Source organism: Peromyscus leucopus, chromosome 12 (assembly GCF_004664715.2).
Source record: "Peromyscus leucopus breed LL Stock chromosome 12, UCI_PerLeu_2.1, whole genome shotgun sequence".
NCBI lineage: Eukaryota > Metazoa > Chordata > Mammalia > Rodentia > Cricetidae > Peromyscus > Peromyscus leucopus.
The window spans coordinates 40,653,746-40,674,241 of NC_051073.1; the positions used below are offsets into that span (position 1 = coordinate 40,653,746).

The window sequence follows — 20,496 nt, forward strand, 5'->3', positions numbered from 1 at the left end:
TATGCATGTCCAAAGACTGGTTGAGGTGTGAAGGAACTTTCCTACAACCAAGAAGGGAGAACTCCTCCATAGCAATATTCCAGAGACTCCTCTCATTGTCCTCATTTATATCTCCCCCTCCTCACTTCCTTCCCTCCTTTCTTCTCATGGGCCATGTTCTAATGGGATTTCAAGACTCCTTCTTAGTCTTTATTTCCTGGCTCCAAACGTTTATGGACCTAACACATTTTGTTTACACCCTGCAAATTAATCTTACACTTGCATAGATTCTTCCTATGCCATCGTCAACCATATTTATAAAAAAAAAATGGGTTTTCACTCTGTCTTACGAGTTTGAAAATCAAGATATATCTCCCATATTTGTCTCACTCAAAAGTGTTAGTAGGATTAGTTAGGAAGAGATGGGAGGTACTTCATAATGCTTTTTATTTGAACTGGATCCAATTATCCTGAAGAAATTTGATTTTTAAGAGGCAAGAGGAAGTTATAAAAATGTGTGGTGATTGAGAAGACTATACACAGGAAGCAGTGGGTATCCAATTGCCTGCAGACTTCCCTCACTCAGCCTTGCTTGCTAAAGAGCTGTACAGTGGAGTTACTGTGACTCCCCCTGGCCCCCATGTGCATCTTTGCTCTCATGGGGATACCCTGCAGGGTCTCAATCTTTCAGATAACTTCCAAGGCCCTGCTAGGTCACACTGCTGAGCTTGTTTAAACAGGGTGCGTATGCTTTACCTAGTTTGGACTCGTGTACTTCAGGTCTTGTTACATGCTTTTGTTGGGAATGGGAATGATGTTTTTGTTTTGATGTTTTGGGAGCTAAAGGAAGGAATTATTGGGTTACTATATATTTTCATTATTTTTGAGTCAGGAAGCCATGGAAGGTGAAAAGACGATAGCTTGCTGGTTTTTACATATACATCATTTTGGATTTTTTTTCAATCATAAATTCTATGAAGAAAAAAGTTACCATTTAACTATAGAGATAAGGGCTGGTAATTATATCTAAGTGTTATAAGGGGACATGGCTAGAAATAAAATAGGTAGGAACCATCTCTAAATTTGAATGGATAGTGGACATTTCCACTATCTATGATTTGTGATTTATAATTTAATCTTTCAAATCTGTGATATGTTCTCTATATAATCATCAAAATAAACCTTATTGAATAGAAACAAAACAACAAGATTTGCACCAGCAGAAAAAGTGAAATGTAAGTGTGCCACGGGCCCTTTGGGCCCCATGAAGTTGTTAATGGCTTCTCTGTGTAGCTGAGACTTCTGATATGTTTGAAACACGGCTTTAGTGAAACATCCCTTAAAACAAAACACAAAACAGGGCATACTTCAAGCAGGCAACATGGCAGATAAATGGCCCAAAGAAGTTTCATGTATGACATCTTAAAATCAGAATAATCATAGTCTTCATAATTTTTAGATGAATATAACTGGATGGCCACAAAGAATGACCCAGCTGCCACATGAAGTGACATTAAACTCTTGGTGTGACAGTAAGAAGACCTGTTACAAAAATAGCTTAACAACATTACCTAGTGTTACTGGGGCCTCAGGTCTAGGAGTGACAGGTTCCAGGGCTACAGGAAGAAGTGGCCAAAAACAACACAATAAGCCAAAGAGATTTCAAAGTGCATATTTATGTTAGAACATTTATATAACCTACATTATATATATATATATATATATATATATATATATATATATATATATGAATGATTAGAATATCAATTGTCCCAAGGGAAATATATAATCAAAATTTTATCTGAAAGAACACTGTTTAAGCAATTGCTAAACTTTTGTCCTGATGGCTGTTTGGGCTTAGCTTTTTAACTACCCTAAGTAAAGAAGTCAGTGTGACATTCTACAAGGCTTTTAATAAATACAATGGAAAATATTGTAAAGCATTTACTTAATATATTCTTAGAAAAGTTAAAAGCATATTGTGAGTCCCTATGTTTGAGAAAACACTGACACAATAGAAGTTTGAAACATATATAAAAATAATCATTCACATGGCTTGTGTTGATCTTGCCAATCTTGTGGAATTTGAGACCTCTGCACAAACCATTAAAGAGTAGCATAAAAGGCAGCTACTAGTCTAACATCCAATGGAGCATCTGTATTCCCCATAATAAAAGGTGGAAATCAAAGAGGCTGTGTATGATAACAGTGTCTCTGTAATCTATCCTACCTAAACTCTGAATCAAATCCTCAAAATCCACCTTCTACTGCCCTGTTGGACCCTTCCAAATGCAGTCCATCTGGATGCTACTATATTTCTGGCTGGCCTGCACATATGTCTGGTCTCTCTATTTTCTCTTTTTTTCCATTGATCAAAATCTTATAGTATATCCAAGGTCCAAGCTCAGACAACCATAACATTTTTTCTAGATTCTAGATTGTCACTTTGTGGGTTTATTGTGCAGCAAGCCTCAGTTTTGTTGTATAAGAAGTTTAAAAAAACTCTTCTACAATGGATCTATTATTTATAGTTGCAAATGTGAGTCTGGGAATTATGTAAAGTGCTCAGGATTTGTTCGCTTGAACTAAATACACTCGGTTTGCTAGTGTACTTTCACTATTAAGATTTGAATACAAATGCATTGTGTGAAATTTGTACTAAATATAAAGTTGCAATACAGGGTCTTACATGGAAAGAATAAGGTATTCTAGCTCCCACGAGAATGGGTCTCACCTACCCATATTTTCCTTCAAACACCCACAGAGAAGTTATTGATATTGCCTCCTCTTCTCACACTAAGGGAGTGTAAGAGCTGCTACTGCCTACCACGAGCATTGCTTTGAGTCTCTGATGGGACAGACCACTGAGGCTCACCCAGAAGCCATTTAACTCCCAATTTACCAGGTTTTGTCTGAGGTGCTTGAGGGCTCACTGTGGCTGTAGGTCTGGGTTTTGGACGGCGGGTTCTTTGTGACGTTTTGCTAGCTGAAGAAAGAAAAGCCTCGTGTTATTTTGGATCTTATGGCCCTGGATACTAGAGAACTTTCTACAGCTCTCAGATTTCCTAAAAGTTGGGGAGATTGGTCCTTTAGTTTGTCTTTTTCACTCTTTTTAAACAAGCATGCCTTTTTTTTTGTCATTGATGGTGATTTGAAGTAAATTCCTGTTCACAGTTGAGTTGCTCATTCAAGGCAAGGAGATTATCACTCATTGCAAAAAAGTCCTAGAGCCCCACTTTGGAGAAAATGACTGGGAAGGAATCATTTAATAAAGGGTTGGGGAGATTTGGATCATATTTAGGTGGAGGTCTATAATTTGACATTTCATATGGGTCATCTCCAATTTGTCAAATTTATAGTATAGTGTATCATTGCTTATATACATCATTATGTATATCACTACTTAAATTACATCACCAAAGAAACAAACATACCATATAATAGTTTTCAGAAAGAGATCTAGAAACTTGGATGTACCAAGGAGCATAAGAGTAGCTATTATTGATGGGCAGCCATTCCACTGTGGTTAAAACTTGGCTGTAATATAGAACACTGTTCTGTGAAGCACAAAACAACACTTCCAAATGTTGCACATGGCCTTTCATGTTTAAACTAAGTTCATGCTTAGCTCTCATAAACACAACAGGAAGAGTGTCTCTGTAAGATGCTCTGAACTCTGCAGCAGACAGCAGAAGAGGATGAATGTTTTCTCAGAGGGATGGAAAGGCCAGGGGGATGGAGACTTACAGGACTATGTATACATTAAGCAATAGAAGCACTTGGCAAGTAAGATTGTTACCTAGTGTTGTCCCAGGGGCCTCAGTTCTAAAAGCAACAGGCGTTTCAAGGTCTGTAACAGGTTCAAGGTCTGTAATAGGAACTGAATTAGCAAAGATGAGCTTTTTAAAACCATGTATAAACAGACACAACATTTACTTCAAAATGACTCTGTGATCATAACACTGAATCTAGAATATGTGTGTGTGTGTGTATACATACATGTACATATTAATTTTCTGGTTGAAAAGTATTATGGACTGAATTGCATCCTTACAATTCATATACTAAAGGGTAAGTCCAAAGGAGCTATATTTGAAGACACAATGTTTAAAGATGTAATTAAGGAATCATAAGGTCAGCTCTCCAGTTTGTCAAATGTCCTTATTAGAAGAGACAGTAGGTATATGTATACACAAAAAAAAAAAAAAAAAAAAAAAGGCCATGCAAGAACATAGCAGGGCAGCCATTTCTGAGCCAGGGAGAGGCCTTGGGGAAGCGAGACCTATAGACACCTTGGTCTTTGACTTGTAGCGTCCAGAACTGTAAGAACAGATCCCTATTGATTAAGTACTCAATGTGTAACACTGTGGAATGGCTGCCCTAATAAAGCTCACGGCAAATACCAATCCTTCTATCCAGACTAGCCAAACTGTAGGTAGCATCCGCCTTCCAGACAGCCATCATCATTGCTCTCATTTTGCAATGCTTCAGTGAGCAATTCCTCATGTTACAATGCTTATCTAACTAGAAGAGGGAAAACTAACTTCAGGACTTTTTACCCGTGCCCTTACATAGGTTTCTAATGTTTTGTAAGAAGTATACAGAAAGCTCACTTGCATTTTCTTTGAAAACTAAAAGAAGAAAATAAGTATTAAGTTTATGAAAATATGACTGCATAAACAGTTCTGAAGTTAAGAAATACACAGACAGCCATTCCATAAATAGCTTCTCAGGATTTCGTTCGCCTCCAGACTGAGAAGTAAAACAATTTTCATACTACTCCTAGTTAAAAGGATTCTATATGCCTCTTCCAATTGTAAAGGCCTTACCAGCTGCTAGTAGGCTTCTGAGAGTCCCCTCTCCAGGGAGAACCCATAACAAGGTGACATTTACAACCATTGCCTAGTGCTTAGGTTCCTTGAACCAAGAACCCCTTGTTTATCTAGAAGACCCAGTACATCTAGACTACCATGGCTTTGAGTCATATGTTTTTGGGAGCTAAAAAGAGGTAAGATTGAGTTGTTTTAAAGTTATGGTTGAGCATATTACAAAATTAAAAAAAAATCTTCAGGTATTACAAAGCTTGGCAAATTTTTCTTGGGTTTCAGGCAATATATGAAAGCAGTACCCTATAATATGTTATTGCATCTTTTGTTATTGAAAGTACCCTTGGGGGAAACTACTGACATATCAGTTGAAATTATTAATTCAGAAAGACAAGATCAGTATTTTCAAAAAAATTCTTCTACAGTTATCTGATTGGGCTAAAATGGCTGAGAATCATTAAAACTATGGTGAAGAGGGGGAGGACTTCAACTCATATTAAGGATGGAGTTTACTATTTAAAGCTAGTAACCTGATGATATTCTATGCTATTCAGTCTGCTAAATCACTTTGCTCATACACTAACAAACAAAAGAAATTTCCCCGCTATAGTTGGGTTTGCACAAATTAGAGATAGACACATCAAAGATATATGAAACTGGTCTTAACCAAGAATTTGGTTAAACCAAAACCTTAAAGCAACATGTAAATATTGTAAAGCAAGTTATGAGGCAGACTGATAACCCAAACTAGATTCAAGCATTCCACGGCTTCCTGGGCACCCAACAAACAAGAGGCAAGTACTGCTGAATATTCAATTCAAACAAAACAATGAATGTAATTGGGTGGCAGCATGGGATGAATCTGACAATGAACAGAGAAAGTATTTGCTGAGAGTTAGGTGTATCATTACCTATTGTGGCCACTGGATCCTCTTTTAAAGGAGTAACTGGTTCAAAGACTGGAGTAGAAACTATCCAAAAATAACAAAAACAAAATAAGCAAAAGGTCCACTCCAAACATTAAAACTTATAAAAACCTACCATATTCATTCAAAAAGGATTATAGCCAAATAGAAACAAGTCTGAAACATAAAGCCATGTGGCTAACTCTCCAAACTAAAAGAATATAGTGTCTCTGCTCTTAGATGTCAACTCATCTCTTAGGAGTGGAACCAAAACCTTTGTAGGTACAGGCCTACAAAGTTTGTATAAAGTACCTTCAAGTTGTCCTCATTTTCTAATGATCTGAGATTACTTAATGTACCCAAACAGATCATTTGAATACGGCTTGAATCCTCTGAGGTCCACAAATATGGTTACAAGGTAATGGTACCTTTGGATAGTAGGATCTAGTGAGAAGATCTTAGGTCATTGAGGGCATGAGACAGCTTGCACAACACCTTGGTAGTTCTGTGTGACCCTTTGAGCTCTCCAGAGTGATTATAAAAGCAAAAACCTGGCTCTTCAAGTCATCTCTGCTTCTGGTTTGATATATGATCACTTTCTAGATGTTGTACATGCACCCACCACAGCCCCATGCCATGAGGTGATACAAGCAGGGAATAACTGTTACCACAGAGTCTGTGATGTACCTCTAAAATACGAACATTCAAGTATTTGAACTAGACAAACCTCTCGCTTGTAAGTAGCCGGTGCTAGTCGTTCTGTTATAACAAACAAAGCTGGCTAACATCTAGACCAAATTCGCCTTATGGAGAAGATATCCAACTTGAGTACACAAGAGAACATTGCAAGGGGCAGCCGCTCTATCTGTGGCATGTCAGGGCAGCCTTGTCCAACACTCAAAGACAGTGTGGCCGTAAATCAATTCTCTGGTGTTACTCTAAGCTCCCAAGTTTAACATTTAGAACTTTTCAACTTGTCCTATAGGCCATTAGTTGCAGGAGCCTCATTAAAACCATTCAATTCCTGGAAGGCTTATCTTTTTCATAAGAGGAAATTTGCTTCCTTTCACTGGCTGTCAAGCATTCTCTGCCCTTTGGAACTTCCCCCTTATCCTCCCCCTCCCCCCCAGGTTATCATCTCTGTAAGAATTACTTTTATATTTATAAGCAGTTGGGGGAAACAAACCACAAAAGCATGCTGCAGAGACCATATGCTCTACGAAGCCGGAAGTATCTGTTCTCTAGCACCATACAGAAAGCGATTATTGTTGTCTGACTTGAACGCCTACTATGACGCACAAGACTTACCAATAACTGATAAATCACTCCCCACTGGTGCAAACATATACTCCTTCTCTTTGGTTTCATGTGCGTACATATTTACCATGGACACTTGATAACGACTAGCATTGCCAGAAAAACAACCACCATAGAGAAAACTCTAGCACACAGAACATAAGGACTTCAGCCATTGAAGTATCTCTCCTTCTCCCCTGCCTGAGCTATTGACCCTCATTATACTTCCTGTAAGACCTGCTTGGATGGACTGCCGGGATTCTTAACACAGGCCCTACACATTTACCCCGTTCTGTCTGAGGTGCTGTCGGACTCCTTGTAGTTTTAGGTTTTGGATGTGGATGGCTTGGTTGTTGAGGCAGTTTGGGAGCTGAAGGAAGAAAATCTCAGGTTAATATAGTATTTTGGATCTTAGAAATGTTGACTGGGAATACATTTCTTATGATTTCTTGAGCTTCAAGAAATTTCCCTTTTGAGCTTTGTAATGTTTGTCTCTGTTTTGATATTGGGCTCTTTTGTAACACTTGCATTTCTTTGAGAAACAAAACTCCTGAAGAAATATGAATCTATATATCAAGAATACTTCCTATAGCTTCTCATAAGGGTTCCTGAGTGAAGAAATGTTCCAAAACACAGAGTAACGGTGTGCATGGGGGTACTGGGGGTGGTTTCATGCTAACAAAGCCGTAATGACTTCAATTGACCAGCCTTGAGTCTATTTTCTATTTTCATCCTCATCAAAACTAAGTTTTATCATTCCCTAAAGTGGAAAAATCAGACAAAGCACGAAAATGGTCAAAATACAGAAATTGACAACTTCACAAAAAACTATTACATCACAAGAACTGTAGAGATTAACGCAACCGAGATGGTACATAGATTCCCCTGTAGACACGGACAGAGACGGATACCCCATAACAAAAATGTGCATGTGGTTAACATGATACATGGAAGCAGAGATAGAAAAAAATTGAAGGTGTGACAGTGAGCCTATATCTGTATATGTATGTATTCTTTTTCAATAAATTGGCTCTCATAAAAACAAGATGTCATAAAAACAAAACATCATAAAAGATGTCATAAAGACAAGACATCCTTTGAACACTCAAACATGGTAAGCAGTTGAGGGACCAGAAGATGCAGAAGCTTTGTGATGTCCCAGAAGCAGTGATTATGAAGGTGATAAAATGAGGAAGAAATGCAGATGTGGAAGGACATGGTATGTCGTTACCTAAGGTCATTCCTGGAGCCTCAGTTCTAATAACTGGTTCAAGGGTTGTAGCAGGAACTGATCAAAAGAAGAAAAGATATCAAAAAGACATTATGAATGCACGGAATGTTAGAAAATTCATCTTACCAGTAAAAACAAGGTTTCTTGAGTTGCAACATTTTTTTAAAAAATATTCTTAACTGGAGAAAATGAATATTGCTTTTTCTTTAAATACTTCTCCAAAGAATCACTACATACTCATTTGATTCAGAGGTTAGTCACAGCCTTTGGGCTCTGTTGCACATCTCCTTGAGATCGACTCTGGAATCCCACTGCTGATAATTATCCAATTTTAACTAACATGAGACCCTATATAGAAAATCTGACTCACCATCAGAAAAAGATAGGATGACACTCAGAACCTTTACAAAAGGCAAAATCAGAAAGACACATCCACTCTAAATAGTAATCAATGCCAGATGCAATGGGCAGTTTAGATAGTTGAATATTAACATTATGCAGTTTATAGACTCTATGGTGATTTCCAGTGATTCTGTCCCTGTGATCAACACTATTTGTCACTACAGATATAGTTTGTATTTATACTGTCCCTTGAGTATGTGCTAGACCCACAGCTTGCTAACAGCTGACACAGAGAAACAGGGATGTAGAATGAGAAGGAGGAAAAAGTAGGAAGTATTGGGGTCACACTATGGTTTATCAATGATGGGTGTTCATAGCTATAAGGAAGCTGGAACCACACCCATTAAGAGGTGACATCCTTGGAGCACACACTATTACTTAACAAGATAAAGAACCACTTTGCAGTTTTTGTCATCATTGGTTGGGTTATCTTTAGTTCTATGAAAAGAACTAAAGATTTTAGTTCTATAGAAAGAACATGATCTTGTGCAGAAGTGAGAACCATTAAATCCCATAGGATCAATTTGAAGATTTCAGCCCCCAGTCTCTTTAATTTATTCTGTGGCAGGACAGGAGAGCATTGATACTTTATCCTCTGTCTGGGAAGTCAAGTTCTCCATGTGTAAGCCTTCATCCTTCCAACCTTCAAATCCTGTGCTAATTTTTACTAATTATCTTGGATTTTTTAATCTAATTTTTCACAAAGCTCACAATATGTAGCATTTGGGTTGCTCAGATTATTTTATGCCCGCATGAACATGCTGCCTTACATTACTTTGTGGTTATGCAGGAGCAGCTTTTCTTTTCTGGTGTCTTGTCAACTAAGTGGTAAATAAGACAGCTTCTACTTCAGAGCCAAGGGCTGAGGTGGCTAAGGAGAGTGAGTGCAAGCTTAGTGAATGCAGTAGCTTTGATCAGATTGTTTCAGCTCAACACTACACCCAGCAGTCTCATCTCTGAGATGTGACTATAATCAGAGAGTAAGAAAAACAAACATAATGGTCATTGAGAGTCAATATTCTTAAGAAAGAAGCATAAGATGTTTAGGCATGTGATGCTCTCCTTGCAAACCAGGAGATATTTGACCTTAAAGAGATATGTTGGATACCTTCTAATACAGAATAAATCACAAATCACATATTTACCCAATATAGTCTGAGGTACTTCTGGATGGGGTGTGGTTTTATATTTGGGACGTAGGCGGCGGCGGGCTTTTTTTGTTGTTGTTGAAGCTGATGGAAGAGAACTTAGTATTAACATGGTGTTGATGAGCCCAAAAGCTATGACAAGGATGATGTATCCTGTCTAAGCTTAAAAAATATAATTAATAGTTTGAGCTAAGAAATCCTGTCACTAGGGTTTGAAGCTTTTCCTCTAGTATATTAAAAGATTTCTTTAATAGTCGAGAATCCTTCAGAGATAAAAAAAAAAATTAGATAAATTACATTTAAGAAATGTAAGTTAGGACCTATCACCATTTCCTTGAATATATATCTAACTCCAAATTGGTTATAAGTCCACATTCAACTCTAGAGGTGTGAATTTGAATCAACCTCACAGTGATGCTTTTAATTTAATATGACTGTGCCTGGGGAAGTTCTGTGCTTGGTGGTTTACTACAGTAAGTCTTTTAAAAGCCACTGAAACATCAGCAGAGCCAAAAACAGTTCCACAGAACTTGAAATGGAGGAAGAAAACTTTTCAGACAACTTTGTACCATTCCTGCTGTTGCATTGGAGGCCTAAAGGAGGACCCGGTGTCATGCCTGATCAAAGCCTCAGCCTGACACAGTTTCAAGGCGGGGCATGGATCAGATACCTATCTTGAATTAAGCCAAGGTACCTTTCCGTTAAATGGTAAGAAAACTTTCAGGATAAAACAGGGCATGCCACCATAATCTCCTTAGCAACCACAGTGAGGCTCAACAGCGAACAGACAAAAGCACTCACAGAAGAATACCAAGAATCATTACCTAAAGATGGCTCAGGAGTGATAGGTCCCAAGTCTGCTGTGAGAAATGATCAAAAGCAATTTAAAACAAGGCAATGTTAAACACATCAGAAAATCCATCAAATTCTCCTGAATATGAGCTTTACCAGTCTAGCATTGGTTCTATAGTCAAAAACAACAGCAGCAACAACAACAACAAAAAAAAAACCCAAACCTTTGAAGTTTCTACATAATAGTCCACAGATGTTTATACAACCACAGTCCTATCCTTAGCATTTCTATATCGTTAATGGCGATTTTGCTTGCTTTTCTACAGTTGACTACAGGCTTTGATTGCATTTTCATTAGTAAATAATGTGATAGGAAACTCTTAGAAAAATGTTATGTATGTCATAACATCTTATTTAACAATTATAAGAAATTAATGTGAAAGCATAATTTGTAAGACTATATATTAGAAAACAAATCCTGGAATCATGATAAACACAATTGTTGATACATTTAATCGGATACAGTGAAAAATAACCAAAATAGACAAGGCTTGATTTTGTTGAGAGTCCACTTTGGGAAAAGATGAAGACCTATGTTTGAGCAAAGGCAAACAAAGGGCTAGGCCTGGAGGGTCCTTAGTCCACAGAACTTGTTACTACATCTCTTCATTATACAGAAAAGACCTGGCTCCGAAGGGTAGCAGGACATGCCAATGGCTCAGAGCACTCACTGATCTTCTTTGTGGACTTTCCAAAAATAACGTCATCGTTCACCTAAGCAAATATCGCCCTTCTCAGTCAGGCTATACTTCTAGTTCTGATCTTGCTATTGTTACTCCCATACATGGTGCCGCCTTCTCTCTGTTTGTAGGAGTCAGGCCCATTCTTGCTGGCAAATCTATAAAGGCTAAAAATTTCAGGTTCACCTTAAACATATTAGCCCATATATATTAATTTTTACTTAAGAATGAATTATGTATCTAACAGTTGGTGAAACAGTGACTACCCAATGTTGCTCCTATTCTTTATTTATATTTATAATGTCTGAATAAGAGCCGCTTCATTGTTCAGCTAAGTCACTTGCTACCTCTAATGCATAGCCTACAGATGCTAGTGTGGCATTTAATAAAGCATGTGGCTCTTAAATCAAATATACTAAGTAGATATTTTTCCAATTTATAATCAAAGAGCAAAGAATAATTAAATGTTGGAGGAAAAAACATATAAAACTCTTAGGCATCAAGGACTTCCTCATGAAAGCAGCATGAAGGAGCCATAGGGATCGGCCATAGCAACCATGCTGGTAGCAACTGTGTCCTATGGCTTAAGCCTTCACCCTTAGTAGCAAGTGGGACTTGCGTAACTTCTGCATATCCAATGAAGAGCTACAGGAGCCAAGAACCACATTTACCTGGTTTAGGCTGAGGTATCTCTGGGCGTGGGGTGGTTTTATGAATAGAAGGACGTGGACGGTGAGTTCTTGGTCGTGGTGTTTTGGGGGCTGGAGAAGCAAAGTGGTTATTGTGGTTGTGTGACTTCAGAACTAAAGAAAGATGACACATGAATGTAAGGTGTCTGAAACCTGAGATACAAAATGTCTCTTTGATTTGGAATTCTTTCTTGGTAATATATATGTAAAACAATTTGGTCTCCTGACAGTGGAGACAGACTATTTGACATTGTTTTTATTATTCTGAAATTTTTATTGTTAGTTGCTAGCATCAAAGTGGTTCCAGACCCCAAAGGGAGTTTGAAACATGGCATGTTGATATCACGTCAGGGAGACTTCAGCTAACCTGCTTCTAGGTAACTGTCCTTAAAAAGACTCAGTTTAGGGATACAAGCCATTAAAATTAGTATTACTATATGTATGTAACACTTCCTAAAATCACCTGCATATGACCACGGTCTTTCATATCTTCAAAAAAAAAATAACTCAAGAATATCTTAAGGGGTAGGCATTCTGAAGTAGATCAGAAACTTATTTTTAATGTAGACTCCTACTGATTACTGAATAGATTCATGGGCACTGTGAAGCATTTGCAAAGACAGATAACGGGGGTGGGTAGCTAAGGAGCTGAATAGAGGCTTATAACCAAGTAACATCCTTTAAGGATTCTTGATATATTTGAAATGAGAAATACCGTAAATGATAAGACATTTTTGTGGAAGAAAAATCCCCTCAATCCAGACAGAAATGGATCCAACAGTAAGCAGAGACTGTGTATAAAGACTAAGAGGTCATTACCTAATGCTGTCGCCGGAGCCTTGGTTCTCGTAATTACAGGTTCAATGTCTGTGGTAGTAACTGACCAAAAGCAATACATGACAGAAATTAAGAAATGTACACAGTGATTTATCTTAAAGGTGAAACATTTTAAGCCTGTTACTTTTTTCTTAAAGGAATAAAGATAGTTTACTCTTTAGACAGATATTTTGAATGACCATGGCCCAGAAACACAGATTTAGATTATTCCAAATTCCACATTCCAATGTGGAAACAGGTTCCTAAAGCTTTTTATTGTTTTTAAAGAACAAAGAAAGTCATCAATCAAGGCAAATTTAAAATACATTGGTGGGTACATCAGAGAGGCAGGTACAGCAAGATGGGGAAAACTATTCTGTAGGCCCAAGGTGCTCTCCGATGACATTCTTAGTTTTTGGATTGGTGAAAGCTAGTGGCCTGCTAAATTAATAGACTCCAAAAGTCTTCTACCTATTAAATTAGAAGATGTTAGTTCTGACACAGAGGTGGACAAGGACTACAATATTGTTATGTTTAAAAGCATTTGTGATGTCTGGGAATACTACTGCCTGTAGCTGGCCAGATTCTATGCCCACCTATCCGGCACACACACACCATTTCACCTAGAATGAAGTTACTGAAAAGTTATTTTCCTATATTGGACTGTCTGAGTCTACCTACCTATAATGGCACTCTGGCTCTACAGCTTTAGAATGTGTTATACTAAATTATTCTGAAAATGGCTACAGAGTCTTCTGTTGTATCTCAAAGACATTCACCACCATTAATTTTGGGAGGAGTGGTGGTTGTGAGAATAGGACAAGTATTGCTAACTGTCTTGTTTTCTGAAGATCTGTGCCAATCATACAGATAGATATAAATGCCTGCCTTCTCTTCACAGTATATGTGGTGCTTATTATGTTTCTGTACTTATCTCAAATGGATACTTTGCATGCAATTACCCAGTGTATGAAGAGATATGGGGGCTGGGGAAATTGCTCAGCAATGAATCACTTGTGTAACACGAATAAGACCCTAGTTTCAACTCCTAGAAACCCCCCACACACACACTGAAAGAATAAAGATAATTCAGAATGAAAAGGAAATAATGCAGCTTTTCATCTCAGTATATACGATTTCTATAAATAAGTCTTCATAGATCAGAAATGAAAATTTACAACTCTGGCATTAAATCTAGGAGATTCCACATAAGATTCAAATTTCTTATTATCTAATGTCCTCTAAGCATTGGTAGAGAGACTGACTTTCCCATTCCCAAATGGTTCAGGGAACCAAAGCATGAAGCTAGATTAAAATGCACCAGAGAGCAGCATCCAAGTTAATGGCACACAGAGATGGAAAGAAACTGGGACAAGAGGAGGAAGACATTGTCAGAACGTCTTTTCACAAGATGAATTCTCAACAGAAAGGTCCGCTTGCATTTGAATAGTATGGAATCAAGGAGAAAGGACCATTATCAGAAATGACGGCTCATCATCGCAAGCTCCAACCAGCTCTCTTTGTTCCCACACACGCACAAGCACAAGCAGAGACTGCAAAAAGTCGCTGCTTGGAAAGACAGATGGACAGAGCCTTCTGACTTCTGGCAGCAGCAAGTGCTGAAAGCAATCTGACCCTGAGGATCAAAGGGAGTGTACCATCCAGGTGCTGTTGGCGGAGAAGATACAGGGATGCCCGTCGGGATGCTAACATGGCCCCTGCCAAAAACAGCCCGTCCTTCTCAGAAACAAATAAGTGAATGATGATTAAATTGAACACACAGATGATGAGAGGGATCAGTGGAGAAATCTCCAGGAAACGTCAGTTAAGAAAACATTTGTTACCTATGGCTAGGGCAGGAGCTTCAGTTCCAAGTGTAGCAGGCTGCTCATAGGCTGCATCATTAAACATAAAACACAGATGAAGAAAAAACAATCTCAAGTACTCATAATATTTAATTCAGAGACGTTGAGCGCAGTTTAATCTAGGTTGATGTAGTTTGCTAACTGATGGGCTTATTTATAATGAGACGCTCTCTTAGTTGTATACTAATTGGAATCTTAGGAGAAAATTTCAGTTGTAAACAATTTTCAAAACTATTTTTTTAATATAGTAGAAAGCCACCCAGTTAATAATTACTATTTAAGATGCCAACAAGTTATTTCAGAGGAAGCCAATCCCTATGTGGCAAGTCTTTGTTTGGTTGTGCCCATGAGGGAGGAACACATGTCCCCTCCTGTGTGTATTACCCATAAACAGCTAGCAAAGTCACTTTAAATTGTCCCAGGGGCAGAAAAGTCTAACTTCTATTCATTATAAACTCAGGAAGGCATAAAAATGCTTTTTTAAAGTGTGGGATTTATAAGACTATCAGGTATTAAATGTTCTTTATTCTTACTTATCTACTTTCAGAAGATAAAGAACAAAATTATGATACTCGGTTCTTTAATTAGTCAAATATATAAACTCTTTCAATGTCATTTCCACTGATAAAAGCGTCTTAAGTAGGACGATGGGAATTACGTTTACCGAATTTAGTTGGTGGCATGTCAGGTGTGGCTTTGGGCTTAGGAGGCAATTGCTTTGGTGGTTTTAAATCTGAAGAAGAAAAAGGACCGTAATTAGTGTCACAGCTAAGCAGTTGGTGTGGAAAACAATGTTACTTGTAGACCCTTTTCCCATTTACATGCTAAGGCATTGAAAGTGTTGATTACCAGGCTGGATTTGGGGTACCTCTGGCCTGCGTGTTGCTTTGGGTCTCTGGGACAGTTTGGGAACTAAAAGAAAAGGTATTAAAATTAGCATAATGGGCATGGCTGTGACTGTCAAAGTTAAGGATGTATAAGCTGAGAAACACTCTGTGAAGACTCAGTGTAAATATAAAAATAGTTCCAGGAAAGGTGGAAATGCTCATTTTAGCCATTCATTTGCACCATTAGTTTTCAATGGAAGAACAATCTTTTTTTTTAAAGATTTACTGAATGATTGATTGATTGATTGATTGATTGATTATGTATACTGTGTTTTGTCTGCATGTATGCCTATACACCAGAAGAGAATACCAGATCTCATTACAGATGGCTGTGAGCCACTATGTGGTTGCTGGGAATTGAACTCAGGACCTCTGGAAGAACAACCAGTACTCCTAACCTCTGAGCCACCTCTCCAGTCCCCAGAAGAATAGTCTTAAGGAAATGCTTAAAATGTGTCTTTGAGTAAAAGTACTATCATACAACTTTCTTCTTAAATGATGTATTTAAGAAGGATTAAGTATATCAGTTTTACTGTTTGCTGGTAACTTTTTTCTTTTTCTTTTCTTTTTTCTTTTCTTTTTTTTTTTTAAGCACAAACCAGTAAGATCGAGTATTTCAAAGTTGTTTAAGAAGAAACCTGGAAAATTAGCCATAAACATCTGCTATTAACATAAGAAATAATGACACATGGCTACTGATCTGGGGGAAATTCTTAAAATGATCAGAGACAAACTGAATTCTGAGAAGTTACAATGAAACAATCAGAGGCATGGCATTACCACTAAAAAGAATAAAAGCCATCTTGGAACTTTTAATATTCTCAAGTTGCAAAGACAACTACCAGTTTCATACTGGGCCCCAGATCAGAATCAGTCTATGGTATCCAAACATGCTAAATACATTCTCCAGTAGGAATGTGCAGCTTTTCAGAGTCTTACAGGCTGGATGAATAAAGCAACGAAAGCCACAGCACTGGAAAATGTATGCCATTTGTTTAGTCCAGAAGACTACAGACATCTGCGAGGAGGAACACCAGGACATGCCATTAAAGGACAGAGGGTCAGCAGGGAACGGGGAAGCTGTGCTCAAGACCACAGACCTTCCCTGCGCTACTGTAGCAGAGTGTACTGGAAGAATTCTCCGGTGCTCAGGCTCTTCCCACCCACACAGGAAATGAAGGGAAGCATGGTTGACAGCATGATGGAGTGACAAAACTTCAGTCATGCCTGGCTTGGAGACCGTGAAGAGAAAAAAATAAAATGGCGAGAAAGCAAGAGAGGATGCAGAATTACCAGTTGTGGGTACCAGCGGTACAGTGGCAGGTTCCCGAGCTGTGGAAGCAAAATGCCAAGAAGACTAGTTATACTGTGGTGTGGCATCCCAAGGAAGGTAACACTGTGCCTTAAGGCCAAAGCTATATGCAAACTGCGCTTTTTTCTGAAGGTAATTCCACTTTGGCTTTTCCCATTTACCCCCTTTTCCCTGTTGCTTTTCTGAACCTCAGCTGTCCTGGATAGGTATCAGCTGTAAGACTCTAAGGATTCTTGCTTTAATAATCCACCAAGTGGGCCACTTTTCACACTGTACACTAACTAATCACAAATAAAGATATGGATGCATCATACCTGATAGGAATGCAGAGAGTATACAGATGCTCAACTATGAGAACCAACCATATTGTTCCCTAAAGCCCAGCTGTTGGGAGGGTGGCAGCTAACAGACTAGAAGCCTCCGCACTGAATCCCTGGTCATTGGAACCCTAAATACCACATTTACCGGGTTTGGACTCAGGTACTTCTGGACTACGTGTGGTTTTAGGACGGGGGCGGAGGCGGCCTGGTCGTTTGGTCTTTGTTGGAGCTAAAGAAAGGAAAATGTCTAGTTAGCAGAGAAAGAATAGTGCTACAAACTGAGAGTAAATGATACATGTCATTTAGTCACATATTTAATCCTTTTGATTCAATCTGAACACATTCAGTTTTGCCACTATCATCACCCAGTTACATGAACTTTAGGGTGGTTTTTTCTTTTAAACCACCCTTGTCTTGTTCTCTTTCACCTCCCTCCATCCTTCTCTTTCTCTTCACAGTTTTTTTTTGGTCAAAGATTTGTACATTTCCCAAGAGATCTCTTTATTCTTTCACTTTGAAATCAATTTTGGAAAATCTCAAAATTAGTGTATAGTTTGGATGAGATGGTCACACAAAAGTTTCAAACCTATACCATCAGGAAGAACATGAGAAAGGCTGTTTTGCTGACACAGTAAGAGTAAAAAATTAAAATTTGTCTTAGTATTCCAAAGCAGGAGATTTTTTTCTGCTTGGTGTAAAAAAAAGTCCATGTATAAACAATAGGGAAAAATGAGTTTAGAAACTATATCAAGGGAAGCATTTTTTAAATGAGATATACTTATAGGCTAGAGGTATAGGATTTAAAATTTGTAAGGATGACCAAGAACACATAGACAAATGGACATTGATGTATCATCCCATGAATGTGAATCTGCCAATAGTGACACCAGCCATTAAGGAAAGGAGTAACTGTGTGTCCAGATAACGTTGTTACAGACACTTTCCCAGAGCTCCGGGACCCTAAACCACACACAAAATTATCAAGAAGGAATCAAGTCACAGGAGAAACGTAAAATCAACTTAAATGTGGAAGACGCTCAATTCTTAACTTGTAGCTTGAGCAAATTAAAAGTGGTGAAATTTTATCCACATAAGAAGTAACCTCTTCTACTGAAATCAATTCCTGTGGTTTTAGACAAAATGAATAAAAATGTAGCCAGCTAAAGTTTGGAAAATGAAATGGAAAAAAAGGGCAGAGGCATGGCTCTTTGGAAGCTGTGGATGCAATACTCTAACCAGGACTTCTTGTGAAGGAAAATGTGCGTAATTGGCTAGAAGGGCACCAGAACGGGGTTCTTTGCTTGGTTTGCTTTTAGTTTGGTTTCATTTTTTTTTTTCTCTTTTGAAGAAAAAGAAAAGCTACAAGGGTTGTCTTTGTTGTTCTTTTTCTTTTCTACCTCCTAATGCATCATCTACTGACACATCCGAGTTTTCAGATCTGGAATGATCATTGCTCTTTTCAAGAAAGTCTGTAAATGTTAGCGTTTTGAAAAGTGAGGGGGAAAAAAAAAACCTCCCAGAGGGAAGCACAATTATGCCTGGGGAAGCCAGATGTCTCCACTGGAAATAACAAGTTAGAAGAAGCTAAGGAAAATCTCCTTGAATATAAGACAGGACAATAAAGAATGAGTCACATCCAAGGCAGTGTGGCTTTCATGGGTGTCCCAGAGCCTCTATTCAGCCAAGCCCAGGCACAGGGCAGATATTGTTGCAAAAAGCAGCTGCAAAAATAAAATAAAATAAAAAAAAAAATCTGAAGGGCAGTTAAGTATTTTCAAAGTAACACATAGCTAAGGACAAAAGTTGAACACAGAAAGAGATACAGGCCATTTCTTCAGTGTGATTCAAGGAAGCAGCTTTACCCTTTGTTGACCGTGCTGATGGTAGAGTCTCAGGCTCTGGGGCTGCAATGAAAGCAAGGAATGTCAAAGCAGTGCTGAAGGGCAGGACTTAGGCATCCTTTACCACGAGACAAGCTCGCTCCTTGATGAAGGTTTAGGCTCCTCTGGATGACGGTGCCGAGGCTTGCTCATCTCACACCCATCGCATAAACCCCAGCAAGAGTTGAGGATTGTCATTTGTGCCGTTCACCTCTGCTGGGGCTCTCACTACACATACCCGATGGCTGTCCCTAGCACATCCCCGGGAAGGTGCTCTGAATGTCTTGCCAACTGCCATTTTGCTTCTTACAAAGCAACCACATTCACCCCCCGGAAGTGAGAAGCAGGTAACATGCCTTCTCCCGTGTTGTGTTCTGTTAGTGCTGAACGGTATCTGGCTTGGCTGGACCTCACGTTCTTTCACTAAAGATAAGAAACTCAAGTGTAAAAAGGGCCACAAGTTCTGATGGTGCACCCTGTCTGTGGTTACGAGTACATATTGCTAGTAAACAAGATCCATTTGGGTTAGCATATCAATACGTATCCAAGTATAGTCTCAGGTTTCATGAACTGCTTAATAAATTAGATAACATATGATGATGGTATGATAAACAAACCCTCCAGTGGTCAAATCAGATGTGAACAAACTATTTTATTCCATGCTGGCTATTTGGTTCCATCTATTATGTTTGGGAGGGGAAAAAAAAACAGGCTATTTCTAGTAGTTTTTGTGCTATTCTACTCAAAGGAGTTTTCTTTCAAAAAGCAAATTAAAATTAACTGTATTTTTCAAGCCAAGGGGGGAAAAAAATGAGAGCTTTTATCTCTCACAGAAAGAAAGGAATTGATTTGGCATTCATTGGCTCTAGTTACAATGTAAATCCTTCTCTTATTTATACAGCTCGGATAGTACTTCCTCTAGAGTTGACTCCGATAGTCTGAACAGGGAAAGTAGTAGGTTTGGAAAAAGCAAGGATTGACTTGGGCTGGGGGCGGGGAGTGACAACAGAAGTTGTCATAGAGCAACTTTCTAGGAACTAAATGACTTGCTTTCATAATTCAAAAAAAAAAAAACAGCAATTCAGGGCTATGTAATACCATCTTGTGGGTTAACACAGGAGGGTAACAGTTCTCATTGTGTGGGAGAGACAAGTTAAGAGAGGAGGCGGCTCTGGTTTTCCAGAAATGCATTGGGTTGTGCATACAAAACAAGCCAAAAAACAAATGTGAAGCTTCCTTGACCAAACCAACTGAGGAAAAGCATCTCGCATGGAAAGTGAGGTGGAAGAACAGGCAACGGCCGAGAGCTGGGAAAGTTGGGGATTCTTCATACTGGGGAGCTTCTGGTGGTTTGTATGCTCTTGTGAACTTCAGCTGGAAATAGAGACCTCCTTTCTGCTGAGCTCAA

General features: G+C 38.6%; 1 protein-coding gene across 26 annotated transcripts in view; it reads right to left on the minus strand.

Annotated features, from left to right (window-relative positions):
• LOC114691931 (ABI family member 3 binding protein) overlaps nt 1-20,496 on the minus strand; it is a 211,628-nt gene that overhangs the window by 61,801 nt on the left and 129,331 nt on the right. For 18 of the 26 annotated variants that reach the window (XM_037209689.1, XM_037209698.1, XM_037209695.1 and 15 more), the window contains exons 19-34: nt 19,071-19,112; nt 17,354-17,437; nt 16,870-16,908; nt 15,539-15,601; nt 15,354-15,422; nt 14,669-14,719; nt 12,828-12,887; nt 11,991-12,080; nt 10,612-10,647; nt 9,785-9,871; nt 8,238-8,294; nt 7,293-7,376; nt 5,717-5,776; nt 3,779-3,859; nt 2,882-2,965; nt 1,551-1,595 (exon numbers count right to left, since the gene is read on the minus strand). The exons of 3 other annotated variants lie outside the window; for them this stretch is intronic. In XM_037209689.1, the coding sequence (XP_037065584.1) occupies nt 1,551-1,595; nt 2,882-2,965; nt 3,779-3,859; nt 5,717-5,776; nt 7,293-7,376; nt 8,238-8,294; nt 9,785-9,871; nt 10,612-10,647; nt 11,991-12,080; nt 12,828-12,887; nt 14,669-14,719; nt 15,354-15,422; nt 15,539-15,601; nt 16,870-16,908; nt 17,354-17,437; nt 19,071-19,112 (1,032 nt within the window). The remainder of the gene's footprint in view (nt 1-1,550; nt 1,596-2,881; nt 2,966-3,778; nt 3,860-5,716; nt 5,777-7,292; nt 7,377-8,237; nt 8,295-9,784; nt 9,872-10,611; nt 10,648-11,990; nt 12,081-12,827; nt 12,888-14,668; nt 14,720-15,353; nt 15,423-15,538; nt 15,602-16,869; nt 16,909-17,353; nt 17,438-19,070; nt 19,113-20,496) is intronic. 5 more of the 26 variants (XM_037209682.1, XM_037209684.1, XM_037209703.1 and 2 more) reach the window with 5 other exon arrangements.